Source organism: Atractosteus spatula, chromosome 3 (genome assembly GCF_055471065.1).
Source record: "Atractosteus spatula isolate fAtrSpa1 chromosome 3, fAtrSpa1.hap1, whole genome shotgun sequence".
Lineage (NCBI taxonomy): Eukaryota > Metazoa > Chordata > Actinopteri > Semionotiformes > Lepisosteidae > Atractosteus > Atractosteus spatula.
This window is the reverse complement of record NC_142708.1, coordinates 23125720-23148675: the sequence shown is the minus strand read 5'-3', so window position 1 is coordinate 23148675 and position 22956 is coordinate 23125720. Positions and strand designations below refer to the sequence as shown.

At 35.2% G+C, this 22956-nt stretch overlaps 1 protein-coding gene across 2 annotated transcripts in view; it reads right to left on the bottom strand.

The window, feature by feature from the left end:
• The window catches only part of srfbp1 (serum response factor binding protein 1), a 58353-nt gene that overhangs the window by 20317 nt on the left and 15080 nt on the right, over nucleotides 1-22956 (bottom strand). For both annotated transcript variants that reach the window (XM_088910920.1, XM_088910921.1), the window contains exons 2-3: nucleotides 16910-16998; nucleotides 14404-14476 (exon numbers count right to left, since the gene is read on the bottom strand). In XM_088910920.1, coding sequence (XP_088767046.1) covers nucleotides 14404-14476; nucleotides 16910-16998 — 162 coding nt within the window. The remainder of the gene's footprint in view (nucleotides 1-14403; nucleotides 14477-16909; nucleotides 16999-22956) is intronic.

Here is a 22956-nt window from a genome sequence, read left to right as displayed (position 1 = left end):
GAAGCATTATTGAGAGACAGGCTCACTGTACCTCAGGCTGTGACAGGAGATCACATACTGAACTGCCAGTTCAACTGAGTACACTCCACCCTCTCCCAGTAGGATTGGTAGCTATTCTGATTTTGGGAGGTGTGGGAATTCTGGGATAAGGTTTGTTAATTGGGGGAAGAATTTTTGCTCTCAGAATTAGAATCACCTTTATTCACCAAGTATATTTCACATACAAGGAATTTATTCTGGTATATTTAGTGCTGCAAAAACATTATATATATAATCTTATACAAACAAGACTGACTGACATAGTTAAGAGTGCAAATACAACTAGGAATTCTGGTTATGTGTGGTTATATTCGGACACGAGGTTACTTAATCATCTTTTCATTGCAAATTGTCAGTTACACAAACAGTGCTTGATAGATGTATAGATGTAGCAGTCTGCAATAGGACTGGTCATTGAACAGGTCTACAGATGTGTATTTCTGCACTGCTGTTTTGGTCTCAGTTACTTAACTGAACTGGTAACTGACATTTAATCTAAATTAAGTGTGATCTTTAGCCAATGAGGATAAATATATGAATGACGGACTGGGGATGCTGATCACTATTTTAAATAACTCGGTATAGTACAACAGACACCTGTTTAACTGAAAACTGCTGAAAACACAAAGGAAAAAAAGTTACAACTGCTTGCCAGAGAACAGGAACTGTAATATATTGGGACAAAAAAAATCATGATTAAGTAACAATTAAAAAATATCTGTAAGCTGCAGCATAATGTACAAGATAAACTAGAATGGGGAAAGTTGGAGAGTGATTTGCACAGCAAAAAGCAAAGGAAGTTTAAGGCTAAGATTAACGACAGATTTAAAAAAAAATCCTCAGAGGTCTATACTGAGGACTAGTATGAATTGGATGTCTAAAACCAAATTTCAGCATGGAAAACTCTACTTTTCTTTAAACCTGAAATAATAAAACTGCTGTGTTAATAACAGTTTTGCATACAAGCCACGTAGTTAAGTACAACTTAGGCTTTAAATCTAGCCCATACAACCTTAAATGCCTTGAGCTACTTGTCCTTTAGAATACTGAATTCCCTACCACCACCTAACAGATCAGTCTCAAGCCAATTAGGACATACATGGTGATACAACATTAAATTATGTTTTATACTTAAGCATTTAACTCATTTGAAAACATTTTAAGCTATAGTTTAAACATTAAAGTACTTTAATGTTAGTTGAAATATACGCAGTTGCAAATGCTACTTCTGACTTTCAATAACGTTTCCAAAGTTTGCATAGTTCAGCTGGAGTCTTCACAAGTTGAGCTTTCTTTTTAATAGCACTAATGCCCAAGGCCATTATGCTTATATAATACAGAAATAAAAATAGAAAATAAGAAACGCTCAGGCTTGTACCAACAGTTTCTTCAATCTATATCCAAGTTGCTAAAAGGCCCACATTTATTTATTAATACTGTATTTTCATAAAATAATTTATCATTGCAATACAGTGAACAGCAATTGAATTTTTACAAGATGGGTGATGGGAAAATACTGATAAGTTAACAACCACTTAATTATAATGCCATGATTACTTTGAGAGTTTCCAAATTAAACACAAACTTTCCAGTTATGGCTGCTTTCTTCATATGGACATTGATTCACCGCCAAAATTGGTACTGTACAGTGAAAATCTACATTAAAGGGCAATGTAAATATTTGTTCTAAGACCAGTTATTATTTTCAAATGTCACATTTCCATGAAATGGCAATGACTGCATAAAATATACAGATACAGTGCAGTCCGTAAGTATTTGGACAGTGACACAATTTGTGCTGTTTTGGCTCTGTACTCCAGCACATTGAATTTGAAATGAAACAATGACTATGAAGTTAAAGTGCAGAATGTCAGCTTTAATTCAGGGGTATTTATGTTTATATTGGGTGAACCATATAGGAAAAATCAGAATATAATCAGTGACATAGCCAAAACATAAGGTGTGTCAAAATCAACTGTTTGGTACATTGTCAAGAAGCAAGAACACACTGGTGAGCCTAGCAATAGCAAACGACCTGTAGACCTTGGAAGACAGCAGTAGTGGAAGACCGAAGAATACTTTCAATCGTGAAGAAAACCCCTTTTCGACTGTTGAACAGATCAGGAACACTCTCCAGGATGTAGGCATAGATGTGTCAAAGACTACCATAAAGAGACGAATACACCAGCATAACCTCAGAGGGTTCACCACAAGTTGCAAACCACTGGTAAGCCCCAAGAACAGAAAGGCCAAGTTAGTTTGCTAAAAAGTACATAAAAAAGCCTGTAGAGTTCTTGGACAAAGTCTTATGGGTAGATGGGATGAAGATTAACCTGCACGAGAGTGATGGAAAGAGAAAAGTGTGGAAAAAAAAAGGAACTGTTCATGATCCAAAGCATACCACTTCATCTGTGAAACATGCTGGAGGTAGTGTCATGGCTTGGGCATGTATGGCTGCCAGTGGAACTGGCTCACTTGTCTTTATTGATGATGTGACTGCCGACGGCAGCAGCAGGATGAATTCTGAAGTGTACAGAAGCATCTTCTCTGCTCAGATCCAACCAGATGCTTCAAAACTCATTGGACGGCGCTTCACCTTGCAGCAGAACAATGACCCCAAACATGCTGCTAAAGCAACTATGGAGTTTTTCAGGGCCAAAAAGTGGAAAGTTCTTGACTGGCCAAGTCAATCACCCGACCCGAATCCCACTGAGCATGCATTTCACTTACTGAAGACATGACTGAAGGCAAAAAGCTCCCGAAACAAGCAGGGACTGAAAATGGCTGCATTGCAGGCCTGGCAAAGCATCACCAGGGAAGATATCCAGTGTCTGGTGATGTCTATGGTTCCCAGACTTCAGGCAGTCATTGACTGCAAAGGATTTGCAATTGAGTACTAAACATGACAATTTTATTGAAGATTATGTTAATGTGTTCAATTACTTTTGGTCACACGAAATGGGGGGGGGGTTATCTATAAAAACGGCTGTGATTTCAATATAGACTTAAATACCCTCGAATTAAAGCTGACATTCTGCACTTTAACCTCATAGTCATTGTTTCATTTCAAATCCAATGTGCTGGAGAGCAAAACAACATAAATTGTGTCACTGTCCACATACCTAATGGCTGCACTGTATATTCTGAAACTGCTGGTATGCCGATACTGATTAAGTAGCTGTAAAGGTTGATGAACTTAAAAACATCCAACATTGTATTTCTAAAGCAGGTTATTATTTGAAAAATACAGAAGATTATATAAATTTTAAAAGTCAGGTCAATATGCTTTCTATAGATGGAACTTTAATGGGAACCTAATACACTGAGACAACCAAAGGACTAAAAATAAAACAGTTGAAAATTATTCATCCCCTTCAAACAACATACTATGCTTATTTATAATATACAAAATGAAAGTTGTGTTTATACAGTTTAAATACACAAAATACTGCAATATTTCAGTTACTTCAACTGTTTAATGGATTTACTACATTTTTTCAAGCTATATAGTTAAGGCTACAGCTTTAACTTTCCCTTACTAGTAGGTCACTACTGGAAACATTAAATAAAATGCACCTCATAAAAAAAAAACTTCTTCCATGTACAAGGTCTGGTCATGCAGACCCGAGCTACTGCTGTGCTACTATTTCTTAAACATCACAAGGGAGCTGATAAAAAATACCATGTGGCCCTAATTACCCAAATCTCTTAGCCAACACTTCAGACTTTCCAAGACATTAACCCTGGATAACTACAGCCTAAAATGCTACACCTTTAATTTCATAAAATGGGATATTTATACCATGGAAAGTGCCTATAATTAAAGTTACAATGGCATCAAGTTAACGAAAATGCACCATAATTTGACTGGAACTCCCATACTTATGTGGTTTATTACTATCATAATCCTGGGAGCTGATTACAGTATTTTATTCAATTTAAATATTGGGAAATTAAGCTGCCTTTAAGTATGAAGGGAGCTTCATAATGAACAAAATGATAAGATTATCACGCTTTATCTTTAGATTTAAAACAATCAGGCTTTAGAACAACAAGAAACATTAATGTGAAAATGCACATAAAAAACTGAAGAAGTTCAAGTGGGGAGCTGCGTCAGCAAGTATAGACTCCAAAGGAACAGGTAAAGGTTTATTCCATGCTGAAAGGAAAAAAAGAGAGACAGCGTTTCAGCTGTGGATCCGTCTTCAGGTGTGTCTCTTTTCAACAAGTAATATATTTTACCTATTTAAAAATGTATGCATATGAAGCTCAACCATTTCTACCGTTTGTAAATGAAATATTTAAGAATCACACAAAAGGCATGCTAAATTGGACTTTTTCAATTGTATGAAAAGGAAAATAAACTACTCTCTCAAAATCCAGCAAAGGTACTTACATTTTAAAGTGAACTGATGCACTGACCACTCAAGACTCATGAGATCGAAACAAAAATCTAGTGGCTGGACCTTTATTTCTACCCATTTATTTGAAAAAGATTTTCTGGAACCAAAGAGTGACAATATTTTGCAGTATGAATATTAATTTTAACATTATATTTTCCAAGTATTTCAAACTCTTTTGGATACTTATGGTGAAAGTGGAATTTGGTTTTCAATTATTCTAAATGGAAATCAAGGTCTATTCCATTCGCTAACTAGCAATTGCACATGCTATCAGATGAGTTCTGAAAATATAAGAAAACTTTCACAAGCAAATCTTGCACATCAGCTGGTTATCATCAGAAGATAAAATCTACCCAACTGAGAATAAAAATACAGAAACTCATGATAGTAACATTGTGTGAACTGCATAATTATAACCAAAGATTAATGGCAAAGGAAGAATCTCTTCAGTCGCTCAATCAGTAAGGGTACAATCAAGTTCATTTCTATGATCCGATGGCTCACTATCTGACTGACTGCAACTGTGACTAGATAAGGTATTACACAATTGGCTCAGCGCCTCCAGTGGAAAAGTTTGGGACCAGTCAGCCAAAGCTCTCTGTGGTCCCACTAAAATAACTCTTTGGTTCTTGCAGGTTCACAATGACATCAGTGAAGGACATATCTCCTCTATAACTGGTACTGTACCTGGTACTAAACATCCTGTATGTCACTGCAGACCATGAATTATGTCAAAAAGATGAAGGAATCTATGGGGTGGAGAAGCCTGTCTACACTTTCTTATTCTCCCTGTGTTGTTGCCGTCAACAGTGAAGACAACGAGAATGGCAATTCATAATAAAAAAAAGGATGAATGGCACAGAAATTATGGACTGCTCACCAATATATTAACTACACAGTTTACCTACTGTTGAGATTTCAGATAAATCTTACAAAAACTCGGATGGTAGATTTTGATTTTAACAAATAACAGAGTTTGCACAGGGAAGTACAAAATAAGAAAACAAGAATAATTTATTGGACTTTGCTGGAATTAAGAGACACCAATGACCAATATTAGTATTATTAAAAAGATGTAATGAAATTCATATACAGTAGTTACAACCAGATCTGCAAATGCATGAAAATTAAAGTTATTTTACCGAAAGAGTTATGTTCATCTTAACGGAGAAAGATGCAAATGACTCCAAGTCAGTGGCACTGTGAACGGCTTTTCTCTTGTCAACAACCCTAAGCTAACCCTTATGATGAAACCTTTCATGTATAAACAAGCTTTCTTAAATACTACGTTATACAAAGTGTTTCTCTATAAATTCTATATCAACTTACTCTCAACTAGGTCAACGGCCATACCTGATGGGTTGTCCCCGCAACAGGCCACCTGAGTGAGTTACTTTACCCCACTTGTTCTAGTCCAACCAAAATGGGGAGCAGAATCGCTGGGGGTAATCCCTGCGAAGGCCCAGCAGAACTTCCCAGAGCGCGTGTGTGTGTGGGAGGAGTCACTTGTGCTCTTGTCTGCTTCACACCACAGAAATCAGGTCTGAAGACAAGTCCTGCTTTTCAGCAAGGAAGAGAAATCCATCCCCATTTCTCTGCCATATTTTTATATTCCAGTGTGCTAAAAGATTTAACATTTGTTCAACTTTTCTTGCCAACAATAGCATATTCTAGCTTCATTAAGTTTTCTACACCTACACTCTACCCAGTTTTATGAGTAAGACTTGAACTGACTTTTCATGTTTAAGTAATGAGGAACTGGAAAAGTTCAATTAAAAGTCCATGTAGAAACTTAAGTCTCCATGAACGTTCTTATCATCTTACCTGAGTCCATATGAGGTAAGATGGTTTTGATTTGTTTTCTTGTGTATTGTTTGATCAGCTACAAACTACATTAAAATAAGGAACCCACTAATTCAGAGCCAAAAGAATCAAATAAAAAAAACATCCCATGCACTATAACATAGAGCACACATATAGTAAAAAAAAAACTATTTAATACTATTCTTACCATTTTTTCTTGCTCCATTTGTGGAGCTTGATGATATATTTCTATTCTGCATTAGCTATAGAGCTCTGAACATGAAAGTATACAACATTCTATATATAAATACACAAATCATATATACTATTATAAAAAGGTTCTGCACAAAAGATACAGTATTTAAACTCAGGTGCCTCCACTGTTTCTGAAATATACTGCACATAGCTACAAAGAACATCTACACTGAATCCGATCTTGAATTATGGTCTCATTTTTATACTTTTAAAAATATTAGCACCTTTTTCATCTTGGATATAAACATTTGTAACTCATGCCGTTCATTTATTTTTCAGAGGCACTTAGATTTCACAGGACTGGGAACAAAGTCTCTTACACAGTTCAGAACAGCTGAACAAACATAAGAATAATTAAGTAAATTACTTCAGTATGTCAACTTTGATTTATGTAAAGCTAAAGAAACGCCTGCATTTTATTTTATAAAATGTCATTTCAAGCATTTGAGAGAATGAAAGAGCCTGTTTCATCTGCAAATCTGGACCTAATTAAAAAATAAAGGGTAAAAAGGAAATGTCAACTTGCAATCACAGTCCTCCTTGTTGATCTCTTCTGCTTAGCTTTTTTGGAACAGGGTCTTCTGCCTTAAGTACTGAATTACCACATCATTGAAAAATACAAAATAAAAAAAAGTTCAATTAAACAGAACATGAACGAATACTGTACAATACTGAGTTAACAGGAAAAATACATGGTCTAATTATCAAATGAATGAGGTAAACTTCATCTCAGAAATACAAATACGAATCTCAAAATGCTCATGCATAAAAAGTCACACGTTTTAATCAATCCAATGCATTTTCTCAACAGCAGTAAATACACATCAAACAAAATTCTTAGAGGTGGAACTAGATATCTCACAGATGGTATATTTTAGCTTATAAATCATATGATCAGTAAATGGCAGGAAAAAATAAGAATTTGTTCAAACCAAATAAAACCGATATACCAGAACTGCCCATTTAGAGAAAAACTATGGATGACATTCAGGACAAGCTTCAAGGGAGTGGACTGGCAGGAAATCACCTCATCAATTTTCAATAAAACAAAGCAGTTTCCAAGTTCTTTTATTCACATCAACCTCATTGCTTAGGTGAACTCATTTATAAGGTTTAGTATCATGGTATTTGTAATAATAATCCGACTTTTTTCAGAGTACTGAGTACTAATGATTGCTAGATCAAAGGATATATTTTGAAAACAAGTGCTATATCCATAATGGTATAAAGATTCTTACATTAGATGTCCTATGTCATAAGATGGGGTAAGTCCTATGTGTATGCTAAAAGATTTTAAATTTATTAAAATGTGCACATTTATATTTATAAAATAATTTACTTCTAAAACCAAGATTCAAAATTCGAAAGATATTATAAAGGAATATAACCATTTACAAAATGTTGGTAATTTCACTATGAAAGTTTTGTGCTTATTTAGGAACACAGTTTCTTTTTAGAAATTGGATAAGTATAGCGTATACAGGAACTTGCAAACAAATCAATGTTATAAAAGTTCAACGGTAGGTCTACACATTTCCCAAAGAAACAATGTTATGAATAGTGGTTTGTTTCTCAGGCTTGTTAACAAAAGCTTACTTAACCCATAGTGTAGCTGAAAACTGAAACGTGAAATTTCCTTTTTTTGACAGTCTAGCTGATGGCATGGTTGTCTTCAGAACCAAGAAATACACCAATAATAAAGTATCTTTCACAGAGTTTTGTCATTGTGAGGAGGAAACTAGAATTTGAATACCATGAGTATACTAAATTGAGGAGACCTAGCATTTAACCCTGACTGACTTACCATTTGTTTATCCATAACTGCAATACTAAATACAACGTCCTCTGTTCACATGCCAAGTATGGGATGCCAGCAAGACGCCGAAGCTATTCCTGACTGCCCTGCATTGCCCCGATTGCCTCGTGTTTACTGGCATGCAAAGTCCTTAGTGACCTGAACTAAACGAATAGATCAATTTAATCTTTATTAGCTAACTTTTTTATGGACCCAAGATAATTACACAATGTACATAAATAAAATGTATAGAAGTATTTTGATTATAATTTTTTTAATTGACATCCATTGACAGACATCATTTTGATTTATACAGTTTGTATGTTAACAGCTTCTTTACAATTGTACATTAACATTTTTAAAATTTAAACTTAAAATAGAGAAACAAGTGGAAAGTGACAACTACGACAATTACACAAAGACCAAAATGCTGTATTGTTTTTGTTTAATAATTTCCTATTTAACATTTAGCAATTGGAGCAAAATAATTTACACAAACACCAAAATAACATTTCAAATTTCAAATAACATTTCAGTTCATAAAAAAGTATTAAACTATTAAACCATTATTAAACCATTCAGTTGTTATTTTAGGGGGATAACAGAATCATGAGATAAAGCAGTAGACACACCTACACTCATCTATCCATTTTCAGATGTAGTTCATTTTCTGTCTGCTGATCTCTAAAATGTATTACAAAAAAAACATATTTCACTCTCAGCCCTACCTGAATGAAGGAGGACTAAAACTGACCACAATCAAAATGTAAAAAAACATAAAAGGGTTAATAGGTATGCACGTCCCAGTAAACCTATATGAATTTATGTTATACTTGTAAGAACTAGCAGAGGGTTTTACAACACACCAGAGCATTGAGGATCATAAATAGTACTCTATAGCCGATATATAGCTATAGTACTGATAGTACTCTTTAGCCACGATTACATTGACCTATCTGCCCATTTCCTTTTACAAGGATTCCTGGACTCTTACTCCAGAAAAGCACCAGAAACCAAGATTACCTTTCAAACTTGGATATCACCTTCCCTTTAATATGAGACTATTTTCTTCTAAGAATCTCTCCAATTACAGTTTACTGCTCTTGTTCTCTACACTTCTCCAACAGCTATCCTTTGTTTTGTAACTTTCTCATCTGCTGTGTCCATTGTCACATGACATGGCCTTTGTTCTCCTGTACTTTATATTCCAATTATTTACTTTCTCCCTCATTCCTGAAGAAGATTCAACAGCTGAAAACTTTCTTTCTACTCTAAATCATGGAATTGATCTCAAAGTTGATTTGCTGCTAGCACAATGACATAGCTTCCAACTTGAACCTCATAAAAACTAAATGCAAAATGACAACTTTGGCTTTCACTTGGCTCCACAAATGTGTTTTACAGGGAAACACATGCTATGGAAAACTGAGTATAAGAGGATTTTACATGGAGGAATTCTGAACGTTCATTAAGCTCAAACATCTTTAAAATCTTGTATGTTTGTCTATTTTTACATAACAGAAAATATAATCAATGGCACCAAAATATGTCGCTTCAGGATTAAAACTTTATTTTACTGTATGTCTATGGATAGCTAACTGGGTTTTGTACAAAACAATGCAAATTCTTAATGGCATTAGCAAAAATTGTACATATTTAAGTTGTATGGCCAAGAAACTTACCACCCTAGAACAGTTTTTTAATTAAAATACATTTTTCTCAAACAATGTTTTAGTCTCTTTTTGGCATATATTTCCAAGTGTCTCTGAACATCATCCAAGATTATAAAACAATTCTAAAACCCTTCCTTCAGAGATTACTCAGATATATTAATAAATACAAAGAGCTACATTTCTTGGGAATCGCTTTCAAATTTGCTTATGGACTTATTCAAAGGATTCATACTGAATTACAGTTTTCTTGATTTGAGCTGTTGGAACATTGAAACAGTGCAGGTCTGTCAAAAAACTGCAGATTACCCAATTACTTGTCAGTTATATGTTATACGTTTACTTTTACTAGATTTGTTAAATGAAAAATATTAAGAACATTGGTGAACTCCTGTGGAATTTTCATTGAAAACTTGAGAACTGCATTAATTGCTTGTTAAAATAAAACAATTTCATTGTGACAGTTTCAAGTATTTTGTTAGCTTTCAAGTATTTCAAAGTAACTGCATGCAATAAACAATGGTCACTGTACAAGGCAAAATGAAAATAGGCTTTAACATAAGTAAACAGTGTATTTCAAATCCCCAAGGAGGTGCACAGAACCTAATATGCTAAAACAGCAGAGGGTCTGGTTTTACTGTAACCTGAAAAATACATCTAATATTTTCATTTAAAACGTTTACTAACTTTAATAGCAAAACTACACTGAGATACAATGATTACCAATTATTTTTTAATATCCACCATCAGCCACATGTTCTTCACAGATGTGTTTTTCTCAAATGCACTGTATATATTCTCTGATAATCATGTCCTTTATGATACGACCTGCAACACTTTTCCATGCATATTCTTCACCTTGTGTAGCTCATCAATTTTGACTAATAACCTAAAGTTTGCAAAAGCATTTTTCTCACCTGTGCAGTCATTCTAGGAATTTTCTGGTATACCGTTTTCAAAGTACAGACTTCCCTTGCCAACTGCAGAACTCGCGCATACTTGGGTACCAGTCTTCACAAGGCTGAGAAAACCTGTGCTCATATGTGGGTCTGCCTGAGGAAACTTTTAAAAAGCATGCAGTTTCTCCAACTACTCATTACTGTATTGTCTCACGCATCTCTCCACCCTGCTAGCATTTAATTTTATATTTTTCACAATAGTGTGCGCAAATCAGTATCCTCTTATGTTTATACAGTCCTTTTGATATTTTTATTATTTGTGCTATTATTTAATTACAACATTTCATTAATTTCATATGGTTAATTATAACTCTCATTATTGTATTTGTAATTTTTATTTGAGAATATGTTAGCCTTTGATGAGTGTAACATGGACCCAGGGCACCTCACCCCATTTCTCATATACTCAAATATTCACTTAATATGATGCTAACCCCCTGATCACGGGGGTTTTTAGGAACGTAATACGCTAAAGCTGTATACCAAGAGCGTCACTAATTCAGCCACCTTGCATTTATCATATAGTGCAAAAAAGAGCTAAGATTTCATAACTGACAATGAACAGAACAAAATTGCAATGTGCAGATGCACAGATTTTCAGCAGAAGCAATATATTTAGTTTTTTGTACTGTGACATCATTACAAAAAAGGGCAATGCATTTCATGTGAAGGACAGTTTCATTATTCTGTAATGAACTATGCCCGATATTCATCAATATATCTGGAAAACCAAAACCAGCTGTTAAGGTCAGAAGTGTTTTTCTCTATTTTTATAAAATCACTACAAAATTCTAGGTCACTGGCAGAAAGAACTCTGCAACATTCCAAGCTCTGACTGCCCTTTTGAGTAGAAAACAGCTTCTGCAAACAATTAACCCAATTCTTCCATCCACACCGCTGGAATTTTGAACTGCTGTCATCTTGCAGATAAAGCACAAACGTTCTGGTGTGCAGGCAGGGCACTGCAAAGTATTACATGCCCTACTGACTGTAGGTTGTCACTTATTTTAAAGAACTACTGCTCTGCAAAAACACACTAATCACATGGATAAAACACAGAGATGTGCCAAACCACAAACTTTGTGATATGTGGGAAGGACTTTTCTTGTAAACAAAATGTCCTTTACTGGACTGCACTTCTGTTGACCCTGAAAAAACTCTACTGTTTTTTTTTTGCTCCATCTAGATTTTTCAGCATGATTGAAACTGAAAATCATTTCTATGTTCATTTAGTCCTTTTTTTGTTTTTGAGTCATGTGGTATACATTAGTCAAAGCATATCTACAAGTGACCAAACCTGGTTGCAGAAAGCCACAATTCAGCAGATTTCATGTATCGCCCTAAATATGTCTACATACTTGGATAAAAATTATTTTTCATCATTTTAGCAATTATTATCCATCCACCCTGGATGGGATGCCAGTCCACCACGTATAGATACGTGCATGTGCACTGGACAAGTTAGATACCAATTAAATTCACCAGCATCTTTGGAAAATGGAAGCAAACTGGGACAACTGGCAAGAACTCATGCAAATATGAGAAGATGCTATCCTTACACTCAAGACGCTTCAGTGCAGAATGAAACCCAGGACCTGTGTGGCAGCAATGCCAAACACCACACCACACTGCCACTCACCTCAGAGGAGGTACATGTTTCTTTTTTCGACCTGCCTTTTAATATGTGATCTAGAGTTAGCAGCAATTACTGCACCGGAGCTTGATTTTGTGACTAACTTAAAGAAAAAAATAACTGGTTTATTTGACAAACCTAAAAAAAAACAATTGTGGTATTGCTAAACATTTGTGTCTGAGGTATCACTCAAATGAAATATGCAAGATAACAAAAATTCTGTCCTCTCAAGATGTTTTACAAGTTGTAATGCATCCGTCACCATTTGGAAACTTTTAAAGCATAAACATTGAAGTAATGGGGTTTATACATCAGATTTTGCCTGTAGACTAACCCATTACGCTGACTTATACATCTATCACTGTTCTTACACCAGACTAATGTGATGAAATTAAAAAGGAACAGGAGCATGGAAATTGTTCATCTACTGTTACTGGCCATACAAGATCTGGAGTGGAAAGGGACCTTGCCAATGGTCAGGAATACAAAATGAGACACTATATAAATGCCCGCAAAACCCCAAAATATTGTTGGTAGGAAACCATTCAAAGCTTGGAATCCAACCTGGTTTGATGTAACAACTGGTGGCAGATGTGTATAGTGGCAGCTACAGGGGTATAGTAGTAAATTAAGTTCAACTGTTCATAAGGATTAGAATTAAATGCAAAAAGAGACCATTCTACTATAGAGCTTAATAAGCTTTGCACTTTTCCTCGGAGCAATCATGTTTCATAAAGAATTTTTTTAAAGTATTACAGTATTAAAAAGTATTGTGTTCTAGGTGCTGCTCAATATATGCCAATGTGTCATACCAATGATTATTTGTACCAAAAGGTCTTGTTCTTAAACCTGATCATTTAATAGGTAAAATCACCTCATTACCTGTGGCCAATCTTCTCTCTCACTAATGAGGTGATTTAGTGACTTCTGCATGATACACTAAAGTGTATCATGGTCTGTCATAAATTACCAATTACTCAAAATTACAACAAAAAAAACACGTCAAATCAATTTATTCTTCTAAAAATATACACAAATAGAGTGGCAAGCTTATTTTGCCGTTAAGTATATCTGACATTGAGCCTACATCGTACAAAGTTCAAACCGCTAGTAGGACTGGCAGAAAAGCATGAAACAACACATGATTAATGCTGCCAGAATTTACATTTTCAGAGGGAAAAAGTCAACAGTGTTTCAGAATGTTATTTGTTCATAAACACAAGAGGCAACGGCATTTTATTTTTGCAGGAAGGTGAAACTTGAGTACAATTGACTGGTGATAATCTAGTCTATATATGGAAAAGCATGTAATAATGAAAGTATAAAATAAATAATTATTTCTTGAAAAATGTAAAATAATTAAACATTGGATACATTTTTGTCTATACTACTTATGCTACAGACCAGAAGCCTGTCTCACTGGCTTCTCATCAGATCCTTAAACGAACACGAACCATATGGTGGATTAATAGCTCTATATGCAGTATTTGCCATAATGACTAGCTCAAATGTGTCACATGTATGTTTACAGTGTGTTGCAAGACATACCGAGATGGAATTTAGAACATAAGCAACAAATCATTGAGAAAGAAGTTTCTGAATTCTTATACAAAAACCTTCAAAAGAGTTTTCATGACAAAAACTATAATCACAAAACAGTGATGGCTACTACACCTACAGAAGTTGACTGGATTGGCCAAGGTCTAATATTATAATGTGTACATTTAATATGACTGTTATAATATGACAATTACCTTTAGTATCATATCAGCACATACCCCCTATTACTTTTCTTGCTGCATAAAACATGCAGTGTTTGGGGAATGAACCCAAGAGCTGAGATTACCTTCATTGCATGGATTTCTTCAATTAGTCTTGCTACTCGCCTCAGGTTCCTTTCGATATCTTCCGCTTTGCCTCTATAAAAAATAGAACAAAAGGACATAGCAAGAATTATAAGTAATGACGCCAAGTTACTTATAAATTCATCACAAAAAAGTTAAAACATTTTTTCCCCACACATGGAATTTTTGTCATCAAATCTTTGCCCAACCCAAAATTTACAAAGTTGGTAGTGACCTTGTCCGTTTTGCATATATTTGTATATATTATATGCAGTATAGAGGATTACCATATTAATAAATAAAACATTTTGCTTGATGAAGAAATATTCTAGTGCCCCAAGATCAAACTAATTAAACATAGTATAAAATAAAGATACACTGCACTAAATAATAGACAGAGTTTGACCTTTAAATTTATTCATACTGAACATTTCAGCACCCTACACTGTACTGAACAGTGATTAAACAATAAAATATATATTAAATAGCAAAATAACTGTGGATCAATTCCATTTAATATAAATCCTGGTGGCTAATTAAATAAGAGGAGGAGGTAAGAACTCATTAGCTACAATATCTACACTAGCAACGTCCCACCTCACTATGTCATGATTGTGAGAAAATTGGTACTAGCATTAAACCACCCCTGAGTCCTCACAAAATTACTTTCAGAATTGCCTAGTAGCCTCTTAATCTGATCTTCCATCCATAAAGTGGGTCAGCTTTTCCGTTACACATGCATAATCTTTCACTATTGTATTACTCCACGGCCGAAACGTTGCGTTTTCTTTCTTCTCTTTTCAGCATGGAATAAACCTATTACTTGTTCCTTTACAATAGGAAAGGATTAATGGGAGCAATAGGATGGATAGCCACACAAACATCACTTGTGATGGAATTAAGAGATTGCCCACTTTTGTAACTCTTACTTTGATTTTCTGGTCAAGATCAATCACACACTGCTTCTTAGCACTCTTAGAATAACTTGGGTGCTTCCTTGACATGACTGCGTTACAGGTAACTCTTAATTTTCAGTGAAAAAGCGAGAGACGATATGCAAAGGACACCACATGTCTGTGAAAACAAATAAGACGCAGTATAAAATGGCGCTCTGGTGGATGCTGGTAGTAACTGTAATGACCTTACTCATTGCTATCTATCCACAAAAGGTATTTACCACACTACTTCATGTATCTAACTTTCTATAAATTGAAATTTTTATTATGTGAACCATGAGAGCTTTTAACATAAACTTACATTTACTTACGTCGAGTCTATTTCCAACGAGTGGGTGTATTATAAAAAGAAAAAGAATAACTTTCATGTAAGATCAGTCAGTCTTCGATAAAGTGCATCCCTTAGTAAGAAAACCCACAGAAAGAAGGTTTCTAACTGTAATCTAAATCCAGATTCAGGAAATCCTTTAAATCCTCATCAGTTTTACACATATGTATCAGTGTTTCATTGTAAAGCACTACCATTTGATAATTCATCTTTCTTCTAATAAAACATACATATCATTTTTAAGTTATTGTATCTTTATATCATTTATATTCACTCCTGGTCTATTCAATAAGCAGACTGCTCTGCAGTGTCGTTATGAGTTCTAAATGAACACTGTTAGAACATGAACTGTCTTGCCAAAAAAATAAAGACAAGGAGTTTATAAGGGTGGCGTGGTTAGCACTGCCACCTCGTAATGCAGTTTCGTCCCACAGCCCAGAACCATGCTGGTAGTTTAACTAGCTTCTGGGAAAACTGGCCCTAGGTGTGAGTGTGATGGACTGGTGTCCTGTTCCCATTGTTTGCCAGGATAGGCTCCGGCTTCCCTATGACCATGAACTGGAAGAAGTGTTAGAACATGGACGGGTGGAAGTGCTTTATGAAGGAATGTCCAGAAATTCTAGAAATACATTTGATGGCAATCACAGAGCTATTTAAATTGTGCACATGGATGAATGTAAATTAAAACAGAATTACTGGGCATTTGAAGTCATATCTTATTTTTTTTTTTACAAATACTGAAGCCAACTCAATGTTTCCTCATTCTTCACAGACATACCCAGAAGATGACTCTACAGTCTGTTAGCTAATGTTATTAAGTGGGTGTTCCACAAAAAAGTTAAAGAGAGCTCTGCCTGAATTACATTCCAAATACATAGCCACAGAGTAAAGGAAAAGGAAAATCACACCAGGATCTGGCAGGCAGATCAGACAGGTTAATACTATTCTGGATGAAAATCTATCCGGGTTGCAGACATCCTTCCATAGCAATGAAAAACATGTTATGGAACATGTGTTATCTCTAAACTATATTGAACAGGGAAGTTATTTGCAAAATAAAAGCAGATACTGAACAATAATCATAGGAAGGAACTGGTTAATCAGAAAAACAGGAGAAAAACAAAGCACAGAAACAAAAAAGACAAATAGTGAAATTTCTATTTTTAAGCCCATGGAAAAGAACATAACAACTTGTAAATACATAGATTTTGTAATGTCACTGACTTTTTTGTTTTCAGCTTAGCAACGTGTCTCGTTAGCTTTCGAATGATGAATACCCTTGCCTTCTTCACATCTCTTCTCATCTTGACCACCTGAAGATAAAGAAGACAAATACAGTTTAAATGTATTTTTTTAACCGAGCAAAAATGTTAAAAAGCCCACAGTGCCACCTCTCATTGTAGTTTGGCTAGCTATACTTACTGCCCTATTAAAAGCAAAAGATTTAGAACTCTTCCAAAGCTAAAAGAAAACATCAGAAAAAAAAGAAACCCTGATATGTGTCTAAAGCCTGAACGGAAATAAGGATTGAATAGCCAAGGCATTCCCAGCCAGCCACGTTTGCATATTATTCTTGGATTTAAGACACAACCACATTCAAAAAAAAATCAAGCTTAGCTGCTCAATCCTTTTGTTCTCAGCACTTCTGAAGTGTACATTTCTTTAGGGTAGATGGAAAAACTGCCATTTGTATCATCTTTTGTTCAATTCATGTAGATATAAGAGGGTTCCTTAATTTAGTTGATGAAAACATACAATTGAATGCAAGTAGCACGGTAAGTAAATAAAACATTTCTAAGGTGTTATAGATTTGGCCTTCACCCAATCTATATAGTATTAAATCTCTGTCAAAGGTTATGCAGACAAAAACAATTTAGAGGACTGAAGAATGTATATCCTTCAAGAGAGGTCAGGATAAAAGAAAAGCTGACTATCTTTTATGTTTTATTGATATTTAAGCTGCAATTCCCTTTGCAGATGTCTGACAAAAACAATCTCAATATTTAAATGGTTGGGTTTGGGAAAAATAGGAATCACTACCTATGTGTGACTTCCTGTCTTTATCCCCATTACAAATGTTTTGCATATTTTTGTTGTTTAAAGGCTTTGCATATTCATCCACAATCCACAATCAAAACTTCTGTCTGTGCACACGACGACAAAAAAAAACCTTTACAGAATTATATAAAGCCAAATGACCACACATGATTTTTTCTACAGCTCATTTAAATATGATCCAATTAAATCCTTATGTTCACCGCCCCTTTTCCTTTAAATAATGAAAAAATACATCACTTATTCATGTCTATAATTCAGGAAACCAAGTCAAATCCCAGCCAAAGAGTTTAACATCATTATCCTCCTATTTTGGTTTGTTTTCAGAGCAACAGTTGTGTATGCCTCTTGGATATGTCACTGCTGTTAACATGAATTTACTTTTCTGGTTAAACAATTATTTACAGCAAGTTAACAAAAAATGGAAAGATCAATGTAAAATCACTTCTGGAAGTGGTGGGTGACCAAGTACAGCCAATACAGCCTGCCTGGATGATATGCCATGAGACTAAGTTTAAGTGTTTGGGAATCTGCTGGAGTGATGAGGCACTATTCTTTCATGAGAAAGCTAACTTGTGCCTGGTAGATGAAGGTGAAAAACACTGTCCCAGTCATCGTTTCAGAATATCCCATAAATGTTTCATTGGGTTCAGATCTGGTGACTGGGAATGACATGGTATATGGATAACATCAGTTTCAAGCTCATCAAATGACTGATCACACAAGCTCTCTTTATGTGATCATCATCATCCTGGAAGACATCCCTCCCAGCAGGAAATAAATGCTGCAACTTGGGGTGAAAATGATCACTTAGGACCATTAAGTACCACTTAGCTTTGAACTTGCTGTCTAAGGGAATAAATACACCAAACCAAGCCCCACAACATTACTGAACCATAAGAATCCTTCACTGTTGGAACCAGGCACTCAGTGCTGTAGAGTTCTTCAGGTTGGAGCCACACAGACACTCATCCTTCAAGAACATAATGAAAGATCATCTGACCAATGCCACTGAAAACCAACTACCGTATACTAGTTAGTGGAGATTTCACTGAACCATTTTTCATGACACTAGCTACTAGTGATTCATGTAGAAATTTGCAGTCGTTCACCTGTTTTACCTTGAGCATGGATATCATGATCCTGCAGTATGTGCTTCCACCAGATGTTGCCCTTTGCTGATGGACTCTCTTAGTGATCTACTGTATGCCAACCTTAGACACTACTGGTTGTGAAACATCAGCAAGTTGAGCCGTCTTAATAACTTAAGCTTCTGCCAAACGTGTTCCAGTGACTCTTTCAAAGTCACTGAGGTGTGCAGCCATACAATCTGGCCTGTCCATTTTTATGTGACCTTAGGAATCCTAGGAAGTCATTTTAATAGTTAATGAGCCACACATTTGTGGAAGGTTTTGACTTTAAAATATGTGCTGATGCTTATTTACTCTTATGCTTAATTTTTTTGTTCACTACACGCAGTTCCATTAAGACCACGGTAGTTAACATAAAAATACTCATATACTCTTGTTACAGTATAAGCATTTGACTTTTTTATGCTCCATCATGAATTCATTGTTAGAATACTTCTAATACAAAAGGTGTGCTTGTGCATGACTGATAACACCTGAAAAGTATTTCAGCTACGGTAAGTTCTTAAAAAAATCTATGTATAAAAAATACATTAGTCATGCTTCACAAAACAAAGAAATCTTTCAATGTTATTAATTGTTGTAATTCCAACTACATTGTCCTCCATAAGTAATGGAACAGTGAAGTCAAAACTGCTATTTTTGCCTTAGACTCAGTTTTGATTTCAAATGAAAAGAGAAATATGAGGCAAAATTACGGAATGTCACCTTTTATTTCTGTGCATTTAAGCTTTATCATTTTAGAATAATACCAGTTTTGTGTTCCGTGCTCCCATTTTAGATTAACGTAAGTATCAGGACAGTTGGTTCTTATTGGTTAAGTGTTTGAAACAAACATTGGTACAAATTAAGTTAAAGTAAATGAAAGTAGTATAAATAAAAGTATTTGGTTACAAATCTGTTGCACACAAAAACAGCATCAAGCCTGTGACCCACTGACATCAAACTCTCGGTCTGCTCTTTTGAAATGCTTTGCAAAGCCTTTGCTGCAGCCATTTTTAGTTGCTGTTTGTTTTGGGGCGTTTCTGTCTTCAGTCTCCTTTTCACCAAATACAGTAAGTACATGCTGGATCGGATTTAAATCAGGAGATTGATTTGGCCCATCAAATACTTTTCACTTTTTCCTCCCTGATGAACTCCTTTGTTGCACTGGCAATTGACACTGGTTGCACATTGATGGTGGTGGAGGGGACTCCCCACTACCTGTAAAGCACTTTGAGTGGAGCGTCCAGAAAAGCACTAAGGAATTATTATTATTATCATCATCATCATCATCAATAAAGTTAAGTGAGCCAATTCCAGAGGTGGCCGTACAAGCCCAAGCTATGACACTACTTCTACTATTTTCACCGATGAAGTTTTGTGCTTTGGATTGTCTGCAGTTTCTTCCTTCCTGCACACTTTCATCTTGCCATTACTTTGGTAGAGGTTTATCTTTGCCTCATCTGTCCATTAACAGAACTTGACTGCCTTTTCTCTGTACTTTTTAGCAAATTGTAATCTGGCCTTTCTATTTTTGGTGCTGATGAGATGTTTGCATCTTGTGGTGTAGCCTTTATAATTCTGCACAATCAATGCTTCAATGCAGCCAACTGTTCCAATACTAATGCTCACCTGAAATGGGGGGACAGAACAGAAAAACGTGCAGTTATTCTAAAATGGTCACATATATAAGAACAGAAATACCCAGGAATAAAAGCTGAATAAAAACTGTTCCTTTGCAGCCTACGCATGCTGGTGCAGATACCTACCTGACATTTAAAGTAGACAAGCAAACAGTGTTAACATGTAGGTAGCATAAAATAGATAAAAAAATCCTAGATAACATCTGAAAGAAATGTGGGGAAGCAACAAAATAACAAGTGAAATGTTAGCTTACACTGTTAAAAATACAGAAAGAAAATCAAGGGATGTTAAAACGATGTTGTAAGACCTGCTTTACAATACTGTGTAGGATTTGGTCACCTGGTTACCAAATGTTATTGGTGATATTACTACGCTGGAAACAGACTACAGCAGAACAACCAGGTGCTTTCCAAGGGCTAAAGGAATGTTGCACACTTGCAAGCTGAAAGAACAGAACCTTTTTAGTTTTGAAAAGAGAAGACTATTAGGAGACCTGGTTCACATATTCAAAAATTCTCAAAAGTACTGACAAAAGTTAACTGACTAAACTTCTTCAGAAGCAACAGTAAAACATAACCAAGAGGAACTACACAGAAGTACATTTAAAACTGAGAAAAGGATGTCTGTATTTCCACAAAGGGTTGGGGGAATACGTAACAGGCTGCCCAGCCATGTTGTTGAAGCTGATCCCCCTGGCTATCTTTCAAGAAACATCTGGATGAGATCCTTGGATCAGTGAGCTGCTGACTACCAAAAGGGCCTCTTCTCGTTTGTAACCTTCCTTATGTCCTTATGTTCATAGAAAGTGGTATGCTAGTGGATGCTTGAAAAGAAGAATGCGTTTAAAATTAGGTCCAGACTTTAACAGACAAAACATGCCACAAAGACTCTACAGCTTACTTTCTCATGAGACATTTTGATAAACTTAAGATATTCCCAGGCAATACTATTTTATAATTGTTAATTGAATAATTCAAATAATTTAAGTTGGTGACATTTAAAATTGGATAGTCTAGTACTTTAAAAACTAGTACTGCTCTTCTCCAAATCACGTAACCTCAGTTAACAAATGAGTTAAAGACATAGGTTAAACTGTCAAGACTTGAAACTTGTGTTACTTTTAAAATTATTAGCAGAAGTGTATCACTTTCTTTTTTATAGTTGCATTTTAAGTGTAACCTCTCTCAACAATGTTCAATGAACTCTGGGGTGTGCTCAACAAATTTAAATCCAACACAATTATTAATTTCATTAAAAGTTATCTTTTCAAAAACCTTTCCTCAAAGTTATCTGTTAAATTTAGACACACAAAAATGACAGAAAGCCAATTTAAATACTAGAATCAACATTTTATAGAAGAGTAATATTCAGAAATATGCAAGCACTTCTATGTAAACCATGAATAGTACTTTAACATGGTTTTGGTCCTAATTTAAGAACATTTAGGTCATGTTTCTTCACTCAATGCTGGTTGAAGCTTTAAGAAAATCAAAATGTTTTACAATAAATTACTGCAGAATAACTATGGGTAGAAATATGCTTATAAAACATTTCTATCATTGCAATCAGTTGGCAACAACAGGGTTTGTTGCTTTCACCAGAATCATAGAAGAGTCCATTTTTTGTCTTTCTGTGGTAAGGTTTTAAGAAGGGATTTAAAGAATTCAATGGACCCTTACTTTTTTTTTGTTGGTACTGTTCCGTTCTTAGACTCATAAAAGTGAAATCCATAGCAACTCACAATCAGCAATAATTCGTTACAGGTGAATAGCGTTATTCATTCCAAGGTTACCCAAAGTGGATTCCATGAAGAAGCCCCACTACTCAACAGATCATGTGGAGAAGGAAAAAATAATTGTGCTAATTGAACTGGTAGTAGATAAGACAAACTGATCTAGCTCAAAATGGAATTATGCCAAAATTCCCATTTTTAAGAACTGTGCTATGTGATTATTAATGACCAAGGACTCATGATTTCAGTTTAAAGTCTCATCCTGGGTAACTATACGGGGGCATTAGTTTGCAAATTCTGCTCCACAGGAAAGATTGCCATCTACTGTCAAAAACAAATCGCATCAAAAATCTAACAATGAAAACAAAATTGAACCCACTTTATATAGTTAAAGGAGAACTGCAGTCCAAATTTCTCTGTTCAGTTATTAAATCTCAGTAAAAAAATTAATTCATTGACGGTATAGAAAAATTTAACAAATTTCAAATTTAGCATTAAATGGTGAACTTGGTGAACGTACTGTATGTCGCCATGTTGTCGCAAACTGCTAGCAAGGGTGGGCAAAAGTGAGAGTTCATGCAAATTGCCATGTAAAGCAGCCGTTCCTGCTCACAAGTCACCATAATGACTGATGTAATGCAGTGTATGAGTGAAAAAGCACAGGTTTTTCAGCAGACATTTCATTGCAGAAATGTTCCAACATGATCTGC